The 17534-nt window shown below is 41.9% G+C and overlaps 1 protein-coding gene and 1 long non-coding RNA gene across 3 annotated transcripts in view; one reads left to right on the plus strand and one right to left on the minus strand.

Annotated features, from left to right (window-relative positions):
• Positions 1-781: 781 nt before the first annotated feature.
• Positions 782-17534, minus strand: part of CSTF3 (cleavage stimulation factor subunit 3) — a 57732-nt gene continuing 40979 nt past the window's right edge. For both annotated transcript variants that reach the window (XM_082231591.1, XM_082231592.1), the window contains 17 exons: positions 16401-16498; positions 14776-14842; positions 14645-14679; positions 14413-14539; positions 12608-12685; positions 12260-12422; positions 11551-11660; positions 10848-10964; positions 10603-10677; positions 9638-9781; positions 9450-9552; positions 6626-6695; positions 4963-5158; positions 3519-3672; positions 3096-3190; positions 2888-2948; positions 782-1499 (listed from right to left, as the gene is read on the minus strand). In XM_082231591.1, coding sequence (XP_082087717.1) covers positions 1297-1499; positions 2888-2948; positions 3096-3190; positions 3519-3672; positions 4963-5158; positions 6626-6695; positions 9450-9552; positions 9638-9781; positions 10603-10677; positions 10848-10964; positions 11551-11660; positions 12260-12422; positions 12608-12685; positions 14413-14539; positions 14645-14679; positions 14776-14842; positions 16401-16498 — 1896 coding nt within the window. In that variant the 3' untranslated portion in view covers positions 782-1296. The remainder of the gene's footprint in view (positions 1500-2887; positions 2949-3095; positions 3191-3518; positions 3673-4962; positions 5159-6625; positions 6696-9449; positions 9553-9637; positions 9782-10602; positions 10678-10847; positions 10965-11550; positions 11661-12259; positions 12423-12607; positions 12686-14412; positions 14540-14644; positions 14680-14775; positions 14843-16400; positions 16499-17534) is intronic.
• On the plus strand, positions 7604-8242 carry LOC309537129. The gene is made up of 2 exons (XR_014221804.1): positions 7604-7831; positions 8118-8242. It is a non-coding gene; the product is annotated as an uncharacterized lncRNA (long non-coding RNA).

The raw sequence follows: 17534 nt of genomic DNA on the forward strand, positions 1-17534 counted from the left end.
CCTTCTGTTGCAGTGCCGCTGCATACTGGTACAAAGAGATTTGAGGGGACAGTGAGATAAGAGAGACCTCTGCCTTGTTCCTCTGTCCTGGTATGCAGCAGTGACACAACCAGAAGCAGGTGAGTGATGTGGACTCCCCCATGCCCTCTGTTGCTGTGTATGCGTTATTGCCATTGAGTTATTTTAGCTAGTAGATTACTCGAGAAGCAGTGCCACTTGCCACATCAGGAGGTGGTTACAGTGGTACCTCGGGTTACAAACACTTCCGGTTACAAACTCCGCTAACCCGGAAGTAGTACCTCGGGTTGAGAACTTTGCCCAGGATGAGAATGGAAAGTGTGCCAGTGGAGCGGCGTCAGCAGGAGGCCCCATTAGCAAAAGCATACCTCAGGTTAAGAATGGTTTCGGGATAAGGATGGACCTCCAGAACAAATTAAGTTTGTAACCTTGAGGTACCACTGCATTTGTAACCTCAAGAGCACACCAGTGTGCTGGCTATTACTGGTCCCTGGATGTCGAAGGACCTGTAGAAGGCTGGGTAGCGTTCTGTTTGAATGTACATCTTGGGCAAGTTCTGCCAGTGGTGTGGGGAATTTTGGGTTCCCTTTTTCCTTTGCCTTCTCCACAGGAGGAATCCTGGAGCTTGGTGTACTTAACTCCCCACCACCACTGCTTACAATGGGAGGGCAAGGAAAGACAAACTGCAAACAAAAAGGTACGAAAGAGCTGTCATCCCTCTCTATCCCCATGTGCTAGAAATAAAGTGGTATGAGGCATGACATTATGGAGAGATCCTTTATTGGAAAGGAATGTTCTTCCATTTTAAACTACAAAAAACAGTTTCCATTCATTCTGCCATAAATAAAAACAAAGAATAAGGCAGGACAGACACTAAATGAGCAAACTGAGAACAACTTTGTTTTCCAGAGGTGTGAATTTAAAATATTTCACAATTTTTATGCTATCCAGTTTTTAAAATAAAACTGTCAGGACCCCTGCAAGATTTCAAGTGGTAAGATGGGAATACACATGTGAACAGCAACCAAATGCAATTCAGACATTCTGCACAAATTGTGTTCAAAACCTGGAGCTCAAATTTGCTTGTTGTAAAATTCACCTGCCCTTTTCTTTTCTGATGAAGAATCAGCTGGTAAAAAAGAGGCACCACAGTAATAAAACAACCTCAGTTGCAAGATGCTTGTTAGAAACTTCAATCCCTTTTAAACATTTGATTTTGTAGAAGGAAAACAATTGTTACAAGTCCTTTAGTCTTCATCATTGTGACTGCAACATGTCTCATCGGATTCGCTTTTGCTGTCGTGCTCTGTAAATGTCGTGAATTGGAGGAACCACTGATCCTTTTTCTTCATCGTCATCTGAATCTTCATTTGGTCTTTTTACAGATTTATTAAGAAGGGCATTATTTTCCAAAGGTCCATTCCCTTCCATTGTTAAGTCTGGCAGTCCCCCAGTAATGATTCGCACAGCTTCATCCACAGCTTTAGAACAGGGAAGAAAAATAGTTGTTGTTAGAAAGAATTATGTAGGCTGAAGAATTATGACAGTGCCAACCATTATATGCTTCATTAATTTTATTATTTGTGCATTAAATTGTCCATACTAGCCCTCCATTTAATAACTCACAGGGCGATTAAAAAATGTTTAGCAGGAAACAGATGAGAATGGCTTTTGGAAAATATTTCATTCTGAAATTCTTGTTTCAAATAAGATCACAGAAGAACAAGCCACTGGTGTGCTTTCAAAAAATATACTCAAATTATGCAAGTGTCATGTTTTTCAAGTACAGCTCTTTACAAAGGCCAAGTACTGATGTAATCTTTTAATATTAGAACTAGAGCAACATCCTCAAGCAAACCAATTAGGTTATGAAATGATATTCCACTGGGGGATTGAATATTGAGGGTTTACATTAGATTTTGCATTGATGAAGAGCTATATTTGAAACACACACATTTGAATATACCTTTGATAATAGTTGTGGTATATAATTATCTGCTATAGCCCTTGCTTGCTGATTTATTCAAAGTATGCCCATCTCTTTGACATTACACACTAAAGCTCAAAGGCACTTCTAAAGGCAGTGCTTTTTTTCTTTTAAAAAAAGGTTTAGGGGTACTCTCATTTTCCTACTCATATTGAAATACTGCTCCTCAATGAGGCCAAACTTAAATTCACAAAATATTTAGGGGTATGCGTCCCCCCAGAAAAAAGCACTGTCTATAGGGATAACTGACTCGCATCAAGAAGTTACGTGTGTGTCCATTTTGTGTTGACAAATGTGGGCCTCAACTTCAAATTGTAGTATTTACCCTGCAACAGGTGCCAACCATGCAGAAACACAGTTGCTACTGAAAATGCGAAGTGGTTATTGTTGAAAATAAATAAAAAACAGCACAGTTAACAAAACTGAGTGTTCAATTAATTCCACAAATATCTTCAGTTCTGTTGATTTCAACAGGAGAATATTCCTGTGTCATTATGGGTGCAAAATCCTACTTTTATCTTTTATGGGGTGGTTGTTAGAACCATATAGCCAGCAAGTCACACAGGTATTAAAAAAAGCATGGCTTTCTAATTTCAGCTTCCGTCTTACAGCCACTTCCTTTTGCTTTTAATCCTGTGGACTTCAAGACAGAGTTCTCTATTAACAGAAGTTACAGAAGCCGCTAAATATTTACTCACTGTCCTGAAAATAAGAAAAAATACTATTCTGGCTAATTTGAGTACACACATACAGCAATGTCAGTAACCTTAAATAGTGTGATTGTCAATACCTCAAATAGCCACCCCCAAGACTTCAGAGTTTAAGTGAAGTAGTACAGTCTAGTGATGCAACCATGCATTTAAAAGGACAAAAGCAACTTACTGTCTGGGAGTTTGCATCTCCTGATAATCTCCATGAGTTCATCCACTTGCACAAAGGGGCCCTGCAGGAGAAAAAAAGATGGACCATTTCACAGGAAATGCTATGGTAAAAAACAGTGCGACTAAAGAAAATGAAATGTGTAATGCATTGAAGCAAAACACAACCAGATTGCAAAGTCATTAAACCATTTCAGGATCTCATGACCAACCTGAAAACACACGGGAGGTGGGAGAAGCTTCATTAGAACTACAGCAGCAGGTGGGACTGGAAAGACACCACCAGGGACTGGATGCAAACCTGGAGCTAGTAAATAATAAAACAAAACACATTTAAGTCTTCATGGCTCTTACAGCTAAGGAGAGTCAACTGCATGCTGATGGGAGTTCCTTTGGTTGATGTAACTGACCTTACAAGCACTATGCAAGAACAAACAAAAACCTCAAACTTTTGTTTATTGTACTTTGATTCCAATTTAGCAGAGAATTGGAAGGGTATAAAAGAAGGGTATAAAACATTCTAGTTGTGTGCCCAAATGAGAATGAACTGAATGAATTGAAGCTTTTTAAAGAAACAGCCGATCAGAATATGGTAGACTTCTATTTCACATTTACATGACTCGATATTAGCTTACGTGCTAAATGTCTTGGCTGAAATGGAATCATCTGCTGGGTATCTGGTTTTGGATACTCTGGTTTTCTGTCCGCTTCATCTTTTAGCACAGGCACTATTGAAGGAGCCACAACAGGATCTGGAATTATGGTTGACAGCTTTGCCCGAGACACATCCTGGAAGTTCACAGCATGAGAAGAAGCATCAATAGCATGAGAGCAGCTCTGCTGGATCAATCCAAAGGCTGATCTATAGTCCAGCATATTGTTTATTGTGTGACCAACTGAGTGCCTATGAGAAGCTCACAAGCAGGAGGGGATCCCATAATGCTCAACATAGACTGGTCCAGAGTAGCATCTTTGTTTGCATAAAGCAACTATGGACACCAGACCAAACCCTGCCCAATTTTATGGAAGAGAAGTTTTCCGTTGGCTCATAATTTTAAAATTTATCAACCGCCTTTGTAATAAGTTTGCCTAGAATTATTTACAATAAACAATGCAAAATATTAAAAATACAGGCAATGCATTATTAAATTCCAATTTACAGAATCAAAAACTTGAAACATAACAGATACAGCAAGAAACTAGCTCCATATTGATTTAGGAACTTGGCTGGGAAACAGTAAGATGAATGCACCAGCACTTCATATGTAAAGACGCAGGCAGGCAACTGATAATCAGCTAAGAGTATTTTAAGCTGGGGTCACATGGGAAGGATGTGGTCAGTGATACTTTTTAAAGCAGGCAGCAGTCTAGAACCTGAATGGAGTAAAACTTGGAATAGATTTAATGCTGGCTTTTTAACATCTTCTGTTAAGCTGGACTTCACCTTACAGGTACCACATGGAGGTGGTTTAAATTGTTCCACACAAGCACTGCTATGAAGTGTTAAACCATATACTCGCAACAGCTCACTATGCAGCTGGTGCGATTTTCCAAAATGGCAACCTTTCTCTTCTCGACATGAGAAAGAAAATCGCACCTGCCATGTGGAGAGTGGAACAGACTGCTTCAGGAGGTAGTAGGACTTTCTTGGCTGGAGATTATTTAAGCAGAGGCTGAATGGCCATCTGTCAGAGATGCGGTAGTTGCATCCTACATTGTATACCCATCATCGAGCAGGGGGTTGGACAGCATAATCTCCCAACTCCCTTCCAACTCTGTGATTCTGTGATAGGAGCTACTGCCCACAAATAGCTTATCATAAGGTAATAGCCACCAATTTGGAATAATATGAACTGTTTTCTACATGGTGACGAAAACAGTAAAAAAGAACCGGAAATGAATAGTAATTCCAAACAAAGAGAAGGTGTTTTTGCTTGTGCTTGAATGGACATCTAAAGGCTTAGGAGAGTTAAGGGGTTTTAACATTTTTAAAGCAGCACTGAAGGCATGCAAGTAGCAATGCTATGGAACTGCATTCCCTCTCCAACTAAACATCCTGGAATGTCATCATCTCCTTACCTTATAACCAAGAGCTTTGAGTTCACTGGCAGAGCAGGGGTACAGATCCATGAACTTGTATCTGTCTACTAGTAGAGCTGTTTCTTTGCCCTCATATTCTTCCTTGAAGGCTGTAAACCTCCGTTTCTCCACTTTAAGTATGCTAGCCAGGTCACCAATATTACTCTCAAAAGCTAAAAATCGGGCCCATATCTCTCTGTGAAAGAAAAGACAGAAAGAGAACAAATGTTCAAAAGAAAACATGCTGAGCAGACATGGCCTACAATAAGTGCAATCACTTGCAACAGTTACCAGCAACCAGCAGGCCCGATCCACTGCAAGCCAGCTGCTTGCCCCCTGACTAAGGAACCCCCTCATCTGCTCTTTCCAGTGGCTTGCTATACCGGATATCCAATTCTATGTTGGCAAGAAAACCATTCTAGCTGATGGAGAAGGGAATTGTGGGCAGCTGCCAGTCAACTACCATGTCTTTATTCTACAACCAGAAGCCATAGCAGATACATCTGCTTTGTACCCAGAGGGCATCCTAGAAGGCAGCAATGGCCAGTCTGTGTACATCCAGGGCAGCAAACCAGCGACTCATAAGCTGCATGCTGATAGTAGGTAGGGTCTGGACTCCCTTTCTCCTGCTCGCCAATCTTATCCCCACTCATGGACACAGAAACATGCACAGATCTTTCCCCGCTTCCCTTCTCTCTCTCTCTCTCTCTCTCTCTCTCTCTCTCTCTCTCTCTCTCACACACACACACACACACACACACACACACTTCCCCACTTCCTCAGTCACACACACACACTCTATGCAAGGAGCCCACTGGTTCACTCCTAGGTAGTTTACAGTGCCAAACAGCTGGGAATTGGTAAAGGGGCCTGCAGACCATCTGTATGCATTGTACATGCAGCCCTGGCAAGGAGTGCCAGGCAAAGGAACTGGTTCCCTGTTGCTGGTGCCACTCACTAGGTGCTTCAGGTTGAAAGCAAGAGGCAACCAGTTGGTGTGCATGCCCCCTCTGCACCAAGGGCGCAGGAGAGAGAGTCCTTAGAGGCATAATGTAGAAAGAAAAAAGCTGCATGCAAAAACCGCATGACACTGCACTGTAACTGGAAGCCATGGTTGCTGGGAGAAACTACTACCTGATACTGACAAACAAAAATGGTAACAGCGGATAAATGTCTAACTACCACTTACATAATTCCCAAATTCTACTTTTCCTGGAATAGGCTTCAGGCAGCACAGAGTTGGCTATGAGGCTGTGGAGGGCATTTGCCAAAGAGACGATCTCCGTGGGTAAACATGGAACGAAAGCAGGAGGGAGGTATAGATCTGAGCCCCTGTGTGTATGTATGCAAGCAAAAATGCCCCAAGTGCTCTGAGTCTATATTCTATATTGGCCAAATCTACTTTCCAACAACACTCCATATAGCAGTTATCTTCACAATGGAGATGAGAGCACGGTCTGGCATCCAAGGAATGAACTCCATAGAAAATTCTTACAATCTCTGGCTTCTCTCTCTCAGCATCTGGCTCTTTATTTAGGACGAAAATGGCAGTACAGGCTGCAACAACCATCCCCTCATTAATCTGTGATAATATCTATGTTGTACAAGGGTTGTCACGTACAGCAAAGCAGACGACTTGGAATGGAGCTTTGGCGAAGCTTACCCAGATTTCTCAGGTGGGAGGCTCCCTGAGGTTAATACTCGTTCAAACAGGACTCTTGTATTATTATCCTCTATTTTAAAAAAAGTATTAAAAAAGAAAGATGAAAACAAGCTTTAAATATATATATTAAAAAAACTGGAAATTACAGGGGGGGGGGGGAGACACAATATCTTGACATAATTTCAATTCCTGTGAAAGATGAAAAACCCAGTTTGCGACCCCAATTTCATTATTGCTAAAGTAATCTCAGGGAGAAGAGACACATGGAGAAAAGGCTTTAGAAAAAGCTACGGAAGTCTCACTTCTACTCTGCAGAAGACACACCCACAAATTACAACTGCAGCTGAGAGGTAGGTATAAAAACACACACTAAAATGAATTAAAACAACCAGAACCATAAAATAAGAATTAAATACTCTGTTTAAAAATTGATGGCAGCAGCAGCAGCACCACACTTAAGTACTAAACAAGAAGCAGCTGCTTAGGACAATACTGGCCATTGGTTTTTTGTCCCCTTTGTGTTCTTGCAGGCTGTTGATTTTTCAATCTGAAGTTCTCACTCAAATTAACAGTCTATGGCAGGGGTCGGCAACCTGCGGCTCCGGAGCCGCATGCGGCTCTTTAACGCCTTTGCCGCGGCTCCGGGGCGGAGGCGAGGGGAGGAGGCGCATTTTCCGCAAAGCCATTTCCGAGCTAGAGAGGAGACGGGGTTGCGAGCTAACCCCTCCCACACTCCACTCGCGGGGGCTGGCCTTTTGCCCCCGCGAGAACAGGGGAATCCCCGGGCGTCCCTGCAACCCTGCCCGCCAATCGGCGGGGCCGGGGAGGCGTGGCCTAGCCCATTTAAGGCCAGGCATGACCGGGGACCGCCCTCTTTGCCCCGTTCCAGCTCGCACCCTCTCCCTTCCTTCCCCTCGCGGTGTGTGGGATTCCACTCCCGGCAGTTCTTCTCTGCCGTCCTCGCTGCTTTCCTCCCCCCCGCTTTTCTCCCTCTCTAGCCTCCTCTAGGCGTGGGTTGAAGCTGCGGCGGCCATTTCTTTAAAGGGCACCGATAAGGGAAAATCGTCGGCGCCATCTTTGTGGGCGCACGTGGGAGTCGCGGGAGCGGCCATTTTGGTTGAGGGCTGTAAGCAGGCTGCATTGAAAGGGGGCATGTAAGCTGGTCACTGTTTTGAAGGGGAGTGAAGAACACACACTCAAAAAAAGGTAACTTGTTAATTTAACGTTTATTTCTATGAGGAGGAGTAATTCTGAGGGGTCAAACAAAAAAATAATAAAAAAGTGTCAAAAAAAGTTATTTTAAAATGACGAGGATGACATTGGGCCCTCATTATTAATTATTATTTACATCAGGCACTGATTATGATTTATGGTACACTGGGGCCCTGATTAATTTTCTATGGCATTTTGGGGCATTGATTATTGGACATAGCAAATTTTGCTATGGGGCCCTCTGATTTCTAGTTACGTCCCTCTTTTGGACCCCCGATAGGCCAGCCATGGATAAAGGCAAGAAAAGAAAAATTTCTGAAGAAAACAGAATGTTTAATGATACATGGACAGAATCATTTGCCTTCTCTACTGACAAGACTGGTTTACCAGTATGCTTAATATATGGTGAGAAATTTGCAAACAACAAAAAGTCAAATATTGCAAGACATTTCCACAATAAACACACAGCCTTTGCTGAAAAATATCCAGATGGAGATGAGAGACGAAAAGCCATTGCAGAACTTATGAGGAAGGTTGATAGGAGCAAAAATAATTTCAAGAATTGGGTGAAGTCTGCAAATTCTACAACATATGCTAGTTTTGTAGCCGCTCAGGAAATAGTCAAGCACAGTAAGCCGTTCACAGTGTTATATTTGTTTTAAATGTCGCAATGGTTTTGCGGCTCCCAGTTGTTGTTTTTTCTTCGGAAACGGGTCCAAGTGGCTCTTTTTGTCTTAAAGGTTGCAGACCCCTGGTCTATGGACTGGATCTGAGTTTCCTGCCTGCAAACAGCAAGACTCCATCCATACACAAAATGTTCCTTGAAAGGTGGTGGTGATGATTTTCACCAGTTGCCCCTTTCCCTTTCACCAATTGCCCCATACCTCCTGTGTTCCTCTGGAGGTTGCTACAAACCTCCAGAACAGATTTTCAGAGGGCTGCAGAGGGAAGAAGGAAAGCCCTGGCCACCTTCCCAAAAAGCAAGTGGAACTCCTCACAGCACAAGTCCGAAGCTAACCCAGTTGGAGAACAGTCGTGAGATTTGACTGTTCTCAGGTGTTTGCTTTTAATTTCACCCCCCCAACCCTCCAGAGGAGAATTTTGATATTGTGGAGGACTTCAGGAAAGAGGAGAGCAAGGGGAGTAGAAATCCACTCATGCAATGTTGGGTGTCTCCCACTATCATCCTGATTTTACTGATGGAGAGAAGAGCTGGGGAAATAGCAGCCTGCCTACAATTACTACTGAGTGGGGAGAAATTTGAATTGAAGGTTCTCGGCTCACATTCTTAGCCACAATTCTACACAAATTATCTACATATAAGCTATACATTACGATGCATCAACATCCATCCACACACTCTTGAAGTCAGTTTTCCCCAACACATTATTGGCTAAAGACCTGACAAAGCAAGCAGTATGCAAAACAATGAGGAGTGAAGTCCCATCTGCTCACTGATGATATAATATGGAGGGATGCCACCAATATCAGTGGTAAACGAATTCTGAATTTTCACAGGTCCGTTCCAAACAAACTGCTCAATTTCAGGTCTTGAAAAAAGTTATAATCCCAGAGTCCAGTGTAATGAATTATCCCAGCTCCCAGAACTTACCATTGAGATGAGAAAGATAATCAATATATGCCAAGACGTATTCTGGAATGTCTCCATATTTCTTTAGCCCCAACTCAAAAATCTTAAAGGCCACTGACTTGTCCTGCAGATTTCAAAACGTTATTAGTTGTAGACAGAAGAATCCAGAGGCTGAAGCAAAAGTTTCATTCACTGTGTTGCAATAATACCTTGCTGCAATAATACTCCATCAGAGCAGCCGTAACATAGACATGATGACGGGTCCGGGCATCTTCTCGTGCCTTCTTAAATATCATCCTGCCTGATTTTATGCCCTCTGCTCGCCTTGCAAACTTCATATACTGAATATATACCTGAAACATATAGGTGGAAAAGGTAGGATCACCTTTTCGAAGTCAACACCATATTAAAGACATGGCTTCTAAACCATAGTTGTGACTCTTGATTTGTTTCAAATGAGACAAAACATGAGCCCAGGTCTGAATACCACCCTAAGCCAAACCATGGTTAGTTCTAAGTAGGGCCACAGCAGCAGAACCAGCGGAGGTGCAAAGAGGCCACACATTCCCCCCTCTAAGCAACAGAATGCTTGCTCATTCCTAAGTTTGGCTTGCTGTTATTTGTGAGCAAGGCCATTCTTATTGTCAACAACAGTTCTGCTCATAATTATTTTCAATTAAGTGGAAGGTTGGAAACAGATTACAACATGAAATCTTTCAAATTTTACCAAGTCACAAATTATACACCTCAGATATGGCAAAACAGCTGAATAAAGTACCAAAAAAAATTGGAAGAAAAAAGGCAACTGATAACAAAAATTGAAAATGTGACTGACATTATCTATACGTTTTCAACTGGAATACTTTAGGAACTGACCAAAGAGAAATACACAACTTTTTATCCTATACAGTGGTACCTCAGGTTATATACGCTTCAGGTTACAGACTCCACTAACCCAGAAATATTACCTCAGGTTAAGAACTTTGCTTCAAGATGAGAACAGAAATCGTGCTCCAGCGGCGCAGCAGCAGCAGGAAGCCCCATTAGCTAAAGTGGTGCTTCAGGTTAAGAACAGTTTCAGGTTAAGAACGGACCTCCGGAACGAATTAAGTACTTAACCCGAGGTACCACTGTAGTCATCTCAACAAGGTGAAACAATGAAGACTAAACATACCAAAGTGGGATCAATATCTTCAATAGCTAAGAGCCGATTATATATGCTGTGCACCTTCTCATATTTCATCCGACTCTGAAAAAATACAAAAAAGCCCATGTTTAGTTTAACTAGTTTATGCTCAAAATTATTACCAGACCTGCTTATTTGAATTTGCCAAGATTAAGTTCTCCAATCAAGATTATGCACAAGAAAGAAGAAGCTGGTTGAACTGGAGATTGAAAGAATTTCACCTAAGGACTCACCTCTTCATAATCTGCATATGCAAAATAAAGAAGCATGTTCTTTTTTAGTAAAGTGCTGATTGCTCGTTCATAAATATTTGCAGCTTCATCACTAAACAGTTTAGCATTGTTCATGTCCTGGAATCGAGAAAATATGTGAAAATCAACTAACTGTAGGACTAGTATGAAAAATAAAGAGAGTTTTCAGTTCTGTGCTCATTAACAGCTCTACAGGAATATTGTAAACCCAAGTGGGTTGCCTTGTAGCAAGAACTCAGGAGCTACAATAATGGATCTTATTAGAAACATGCAATTTCACTTCACATGCTAATTGCAAAAATTGAATATAGTTTAGCAACATGGTAAGTTCAGAATACTTAATTACTTTTATGGACTTGGTATTTTTATTTTCTATTTTAAAGATCTCCCACAATTTAAAAATGGGATGATATATTTTTGCTTATGATCCCATACAACTTTGATAGAATTCACCACTTCATTGTCAAATAACAAGGTCCCACAAAACAAACAAATGAAAACATAGGCTGGATCCAGATTAAATTAGCTGAATTTAGTCGTCACTGAAATTGTGACTTGACTTAATCATGACTAACTTCACACGGATCTCAATGGACCCAAGTTCAACTTACTTAGTTTAGTACCAACTATAGATATGTTTAAATGCTGTACATAAAATGCAGGATTTCTTACTGTCTTCTCTTACCCCTTTCTCAGCTAGTAGTTTGCTGGATTGCTCGAGATATTGTGCAGCTTCGTACCAAATATCTGGATGATGTCCCAGCACCAGCAGGCATTGTTCATATGCAAACATCACTATGGGAAGACATTGAAACAAGATAAATTCCCAGTGGGTGGAACCTTACAAATTGAATCACTGATGCATTTCTACCAATGATTCACAAATGTAACCAAAAATGCAGGTCTCTTAAAGAGCCAGCCACATGATCTCAAGAGCCGCCCTCTTCAATTCTATGCCCTATCAACATCTTTAGAGATTTCCAGACATATAATTCCTGACCCCTCTCCAGCTAATAAAATGCTGACTTTGAAACTGTTGGTGGTCAAAAAAAGGCTGAGGACCAAAATGATGTTCTCTTTATAAGATTCCAGATGTTTTTGCACCCTGAGCCATGGGAGCTTATGACTACAGTTTCAAGAGGCACCAACAGGTTCCTTTTGCAAATTGTGTACCTATGGAGTGCTAGGAATATCTAAGTATAAACTTTTCTTTCTGGAGAAAAGCAAAGTGCAACGAAGCCCACTGCAATCAATGGGATTTAAGTACACAGTCCAGGCAGCTAGGTTTGTATATTTTGTAAGAGTCCTGCACCCCAAAGTAACATCAGCACAACTTAATTACTATGGTGATCTTTGCACTATTTCTAAGGAGCACAACAAAAATGTACAGTCACCTCTCTTTGTTATAAGGGTTTGGTCTTCAGTACGTAGAGGGTTGCTCTTTTCCCACTGAATATATTTCTTCCACATGTCTACCTGCTGAGCTTCTTGGGGAGTATTTTGGGGTGGGACCGAAGGAGCATTGCGGTCCAGACCTTTCATCACAGTTTCATATTCCTGAAGAGAAAGGAAGAAACAGAGAAGAGGTTTCATTAAGGTGGGCTTCGAAACAAAACTTTATATTTAAAGTTACTCCTTTTATCAACTCAACTTAGTAATCTGCTGCAGCTCAAGCATGCAACAAATATTCATGCTGTATTAAATCAAGACAAAAGGGGAACAAAACAGCCGGGAGCTTGTACCTTAGCCACACGTCTAGCGTTCATATAATCTCTACTGCGATCTTCAATCATTTTCTTAGCTAAGTGGATGTTTATTCCCTGGAAGACAGAAAACAAGAAGTGAAGCCCTGCCCAGGACCACTGTAGGCTTGCAATCCCATGCATGCTTCCTCATTTGTAAGCATCATGGAACTCGCTGAGACTTAGAAAGCATTAATCAACATAGAATTGCACTGGAAAGCTGTCACTTCGTACTTATACCCAAGTAAGTGGTGAAATAAAAGCTGGGCTGCTGTGGGGGTTTCTGAATGCACAGCACCCCTGTGTGGGAAAGGGAGGACTCCCAGGAACATTGAAGGGGGAACTAGCTGCCTGCTGCTGCCCAGGGGGATTCCTGAGCTTTCTTGCCTCTGGAAGCCCTGACTTGGCAGCTCCCAGCAACACCTGAAACTTCACTCCCAGCTGGGCTGGTGGAATAAAAGCTGGGCTCCCTTTGGGAAGAGCCACTTCAGTGGGAGAGCAAAGGCAAGGGATGCCCCCTTAACGCTGTCTGCTGTGGGGTCGGCCTTACTCTGACTGTTTTTAATTGTTTTATCTTTTAAGTGTTTGGGCTTTTTTATTTATAGCACCAATCCTGGCCTGACTACACTAGCTGCCAATTGGTTTCTGGGCCCAATTCAAAGTGCTTGTTTTGACCTATAAAGCCTTAAATCAGGCTTCCTCAAACTCGGCCCTCCAGATGTTTTTTTGGCCTACAACTCCCATGATCCCTAGCTAGCAGGACCAGTGGTCAGGGATGATGGGAATTGTAGTCTCAAAAACATCTGGAGGGTCGAGTTTAAGGAAGCCTGCCTTGAATGGCTGAAGACCAGAATACCTCAAGGACTGCCTCTGCCCATATGAACTGACCCAGCCCTTGCAATCATCACCTGAGGCCCTTCTTTGTGTGCTTCCTCCACAAGAGGTCTGGAGGATGGAACTTGAGAACAGGCTTTTTCTGCAGTGGATCCCTGTTTTTGGGATGCTGTCCCCACAAAGGCTTGCCTGGCACCTTCATTACGTATCTTTAGGCACGTGCCGGAAACATTCTTCTTCTCCCAGGCCTTTGGCTGATTAAGCAATCTATGACCTTTTCAACAATGTGCGTGGAGGGGTTATTGTTCTTATGTTATGTACAATTTTATTCTACAATTTTATTCTGCTAGACAAAATGGGAAAACACTTGTCATTTGGATTAGGGTCCTGCTCAAAGAGGGTAAAGTTGCTGTTTCAGTAGGAGGCAATCCTATGTTCTGCAGCCCACTGGTATTAAGCATATACAATCATAGAATTTTATAGTTGGAAGAGATGCCAAGGGTCATCTAGTCCAACCCCCCGCAATGCAGGAATCCCAATTAAAGTACCCATGAAATGATAGGCACAGGTCTCCCAAGTCAGTGCACTGGAGCTCCTCGCTCTCTTGTTCCTGGAACTGGGAGATGGTCCTTCCCACTGTACAAAGAACACCATCAGATGAAGAATCTAAAGATGGCTGGAGGACCCAGCATCCTTAAGGCAATGGGAGTCGCCTCATCCACCTAGAATTGGGGCAAAAGTGTACCGGCAAACAAACAAAAAGCCCCAGCAATTTTGAGAGGCAGGTTTGTGCTGCTTACAGAAGAAGACTTTATTGTCCTGTTCCTTCTGTCCACCCTTCACAATGTTTTTCAGAGGTCTACACTTGCAATAGAAAGGGGCTTGCAGAGAGCCTATTCAAGTAACCTCACTGCTGCAGGTCGAGGAAAATAGCTAAATCTTGTTTAAACACCGGGCATCTTTTTATTTACCTCTTCATATTTGTTATAATCTCGCCAGAGTTGCTCGATGTTGATCATTGGGTTCACACAGCCCCGTTGATATACCCTGCGCACAGCAGTTATCCTCTGGTTTTCGGCATAGGATCCTACTGCTTCACTAAATTGTGAGGCAAGACAGTAACATACCAGCAATTACATACTGCAACCTGTACGAATATTAACATTGCATTAATTAAGAGAGAAGGCAGATTTTTGTACTTACACGCCTTTCAAAAAATTGATGTAATCCACCCAGATCTAATGTAAAAATATACAGAATCAGAGCAGTGAACATTTAGTTTGTAGCTATAATCAAACACCACAAATAAATATTTAATGAGAAAAGAAACATACCTGGTACGACATTATTTCCATGCCAATTTTATCCAGAGCAAAGTCATATGCCTGAGCCATTTTTTCTCTGGAGGAAAACAGATACACTATTAGAGCCACATGGTAAAATTACTATTAAAATTACAAAAAGTACAGTTTTAAACTACAATCTTAATAAGCAGTGCCCAACCTAGTGATAACAGAACAAATTATGCAAGGAGGGAGCTGCAGATAAAAGATAAAAAGAGGTGGTAAGGGAGCATCTAGCTATTTTAGAGGAATTCAAATCTCCAGGGGTGAGAGAAGACCCAGGTAACTACTGACTGGTCAGCTTGAGGTCCTAGAACAGATAATGGTTGGTCTGTGAGGACTTAGAAAAGGATGCCAGATGAATCTCATTTCACTTGGTGGATCAGGGGAATACTGTGGACGTAATGTACCTTGATTTCAGTAAGGCTTGACAGTCCCCCATGATATTTTTGTGGAGAAGCTGGTAAAATGTGGGCTTGATGAGGTAAGTCTTAGGTGGATTTGTAGCTGGTTGACTTACCCAAAGCTCACTAATGGTTCCTTGTCACCCTTTTAATATTTTGAAAGAAATGCAATACATGCCTGTTTATATGACGGGATACTATCCTGTAAATGTTGCTCTTATTGTTCTTTCTCTGGGTTTATGCAGTTGGCACAGGATCCTAAATAACTGGTTTTGTTTTTAGTTGTACAACCCTTATTGTTGTTAAGCTTCTTACATGGGATGTGATTGGAAAAAATACTTAAAAGAGTACATAAAAATGGCACCAAGCATGGTTTGTTGTGGCACTGTGTTGCTCTGACTATAGAATTCTGTCCCTGAAAGTGCAGATGGTAAGAACTTACTTAGGTTTCTAGTGCCAAGTGAAAGCATACTTGTATTTCCTGGCTTTGGGAGGAAATTAGCAGAGTTTACCCAAAGTCTCAGGTTTATCCTGCACTGGCTATGTTTTACTGACAATTGGCCTCTTAGTGATTGTATTTTATTGCTGTTTTAGGTTTATGATGTAATTTTATATTATTTGAGAACTTGCCCTGTAATTGCTGTGTGTGATGCAGAGCAGTCTAGAAATTTCGTAACTAAATCAAATAAACAAAACTTGTCAGTGGGAGGGGAATCAGAAACGGCTGTGACAATTACGCCTTCTTTGGATTAGTAGATCAGTGGAAAAAAGCAACAGATCTTTCTGATATCTTGTGTAAGGCTGCTTCAGAAGTGCCACTTTGTCGGCATATCAACTGGAAGGACTCAAGAGGCATATATACAATGACAAAGAATACCATGTAGGAGTCAGTGCTGACCCAAATTTATGGCACTAGGCCATCTAGGACAACATTCTATGTTGGGTGTCCCCACATGACCCCCACTGGAGCCAACACTTTTAAATGTCCTGCTGAACCTTTCAGGCATCAGTTCCTGCCTTTACCAACCCCTGTTTTGGTGGAGGTTGCTTCACCTTGCTACATGGGCAGGTCTACACTGGCAGAAGTTGTCTAATTATTACTTTAAATGAAAAGCTAACTTGGGAGACTGTGATCCTGCTTCAGCATCCTTAACTGAAAAAGGAATTAGATTGCAATAAAAAAAGAAGCTAACACAAACAGCATTTACTTACTTATAACTAGGTAGCTTCCCTTTGGTTTCTCGCACATACGAAAGGTAGCACTTCCATAAGTCAATGTGTAAAACTTTCATAAGGCACCTCTGAAACAGCTATTCACAATGAAGAAAAACAACAACAGGAATCCATGAATAGATATCAGGAGGCACTTTGGAGCTTGAACAAACAAAGGTTCAGTCTGCATTCCTTTTAAGACAGACAGGCACAGTCTCAGGAATAACAGCCAAGTCTTAATGTAAAGGTAAGGATGCTGTCAAAACTCTGAAATGCATCCATCCAGTACGAGAACCTTGCAATACATGCACCTTCTGTTTGGCATAGTGGTGTACCTTTGTTTTGACATTGCCACTTTACACATATTGAAGCACAGATAAATTCCCTGAAAACCTCTGAATTACTGTGTGTAGGAGCAGTAAATAAACTTTGGATCACAGCTGAAAAGACTAAGTGGGTCTGGGAAATATGAGCATAACAGCAGATGAGCATACAAAGAGGAATGACTTTACTAAGTGGTTCATCCATTTATCTGAGTGGTTTTAAACCTGTTCTGGAGAGAGTTGCAGGGATTGAGGCAGGTAAAACTGCTGCTGCAAAGGAATGACCAGGAGCCTTAAAAGTGTGCTCCCAATTGTTCTTTGGTAAGTGGTGCTTTAAAAATTTCATAATAAATGCAAGCTCAACTGGGATTGGCTTCACTTGTGAGCTCCAGAATAGAGCTCCTGACTCTGAGTGCAGACAAAGCCTGTGGTAGAAACCTTTACAACCCCATCTTGAACTCAAACCAGGATTGGAATGAAAGAATAATCCTTTTCAGCTCCATCTTAAGTGAAAGTCAGGCTGCAAAGGAAGAAGGGAAGAATCAGGAGCACACTTCTGAGTCAGCTTTGATTCTTCCTTTGAAATCTGAATCATCCAGTGTCATATATAACATCAGGTGATTGACAGGTAGGCATTCCTTCTACCTGTAAAAAGTGGCCCATGGAGGGCAGACCAAAGCCAGCTTCCGAGGCTTGTAGTTTGGGCTGCTCCTAGATCTATCATGTCACTGAACGCAGAGGTGGCCTCAGTGGCACAGAGTGCTTTTTATCTGCTGAAGGTGACATATCAACTGCAATCTTACCTAGACAG

The sequence above is a fragment of the Podarcis vaucheri genome (genome assembly GCF_965113315.1).
Source record: "Podarcis vaucheri genome assembly, chromosome: 1".
NCBI lineage: Eukaryota > Metazoa > Chordata > Lepidosauria > Squamata > Lacertidae > Podarcis > Podarcis vaucheri.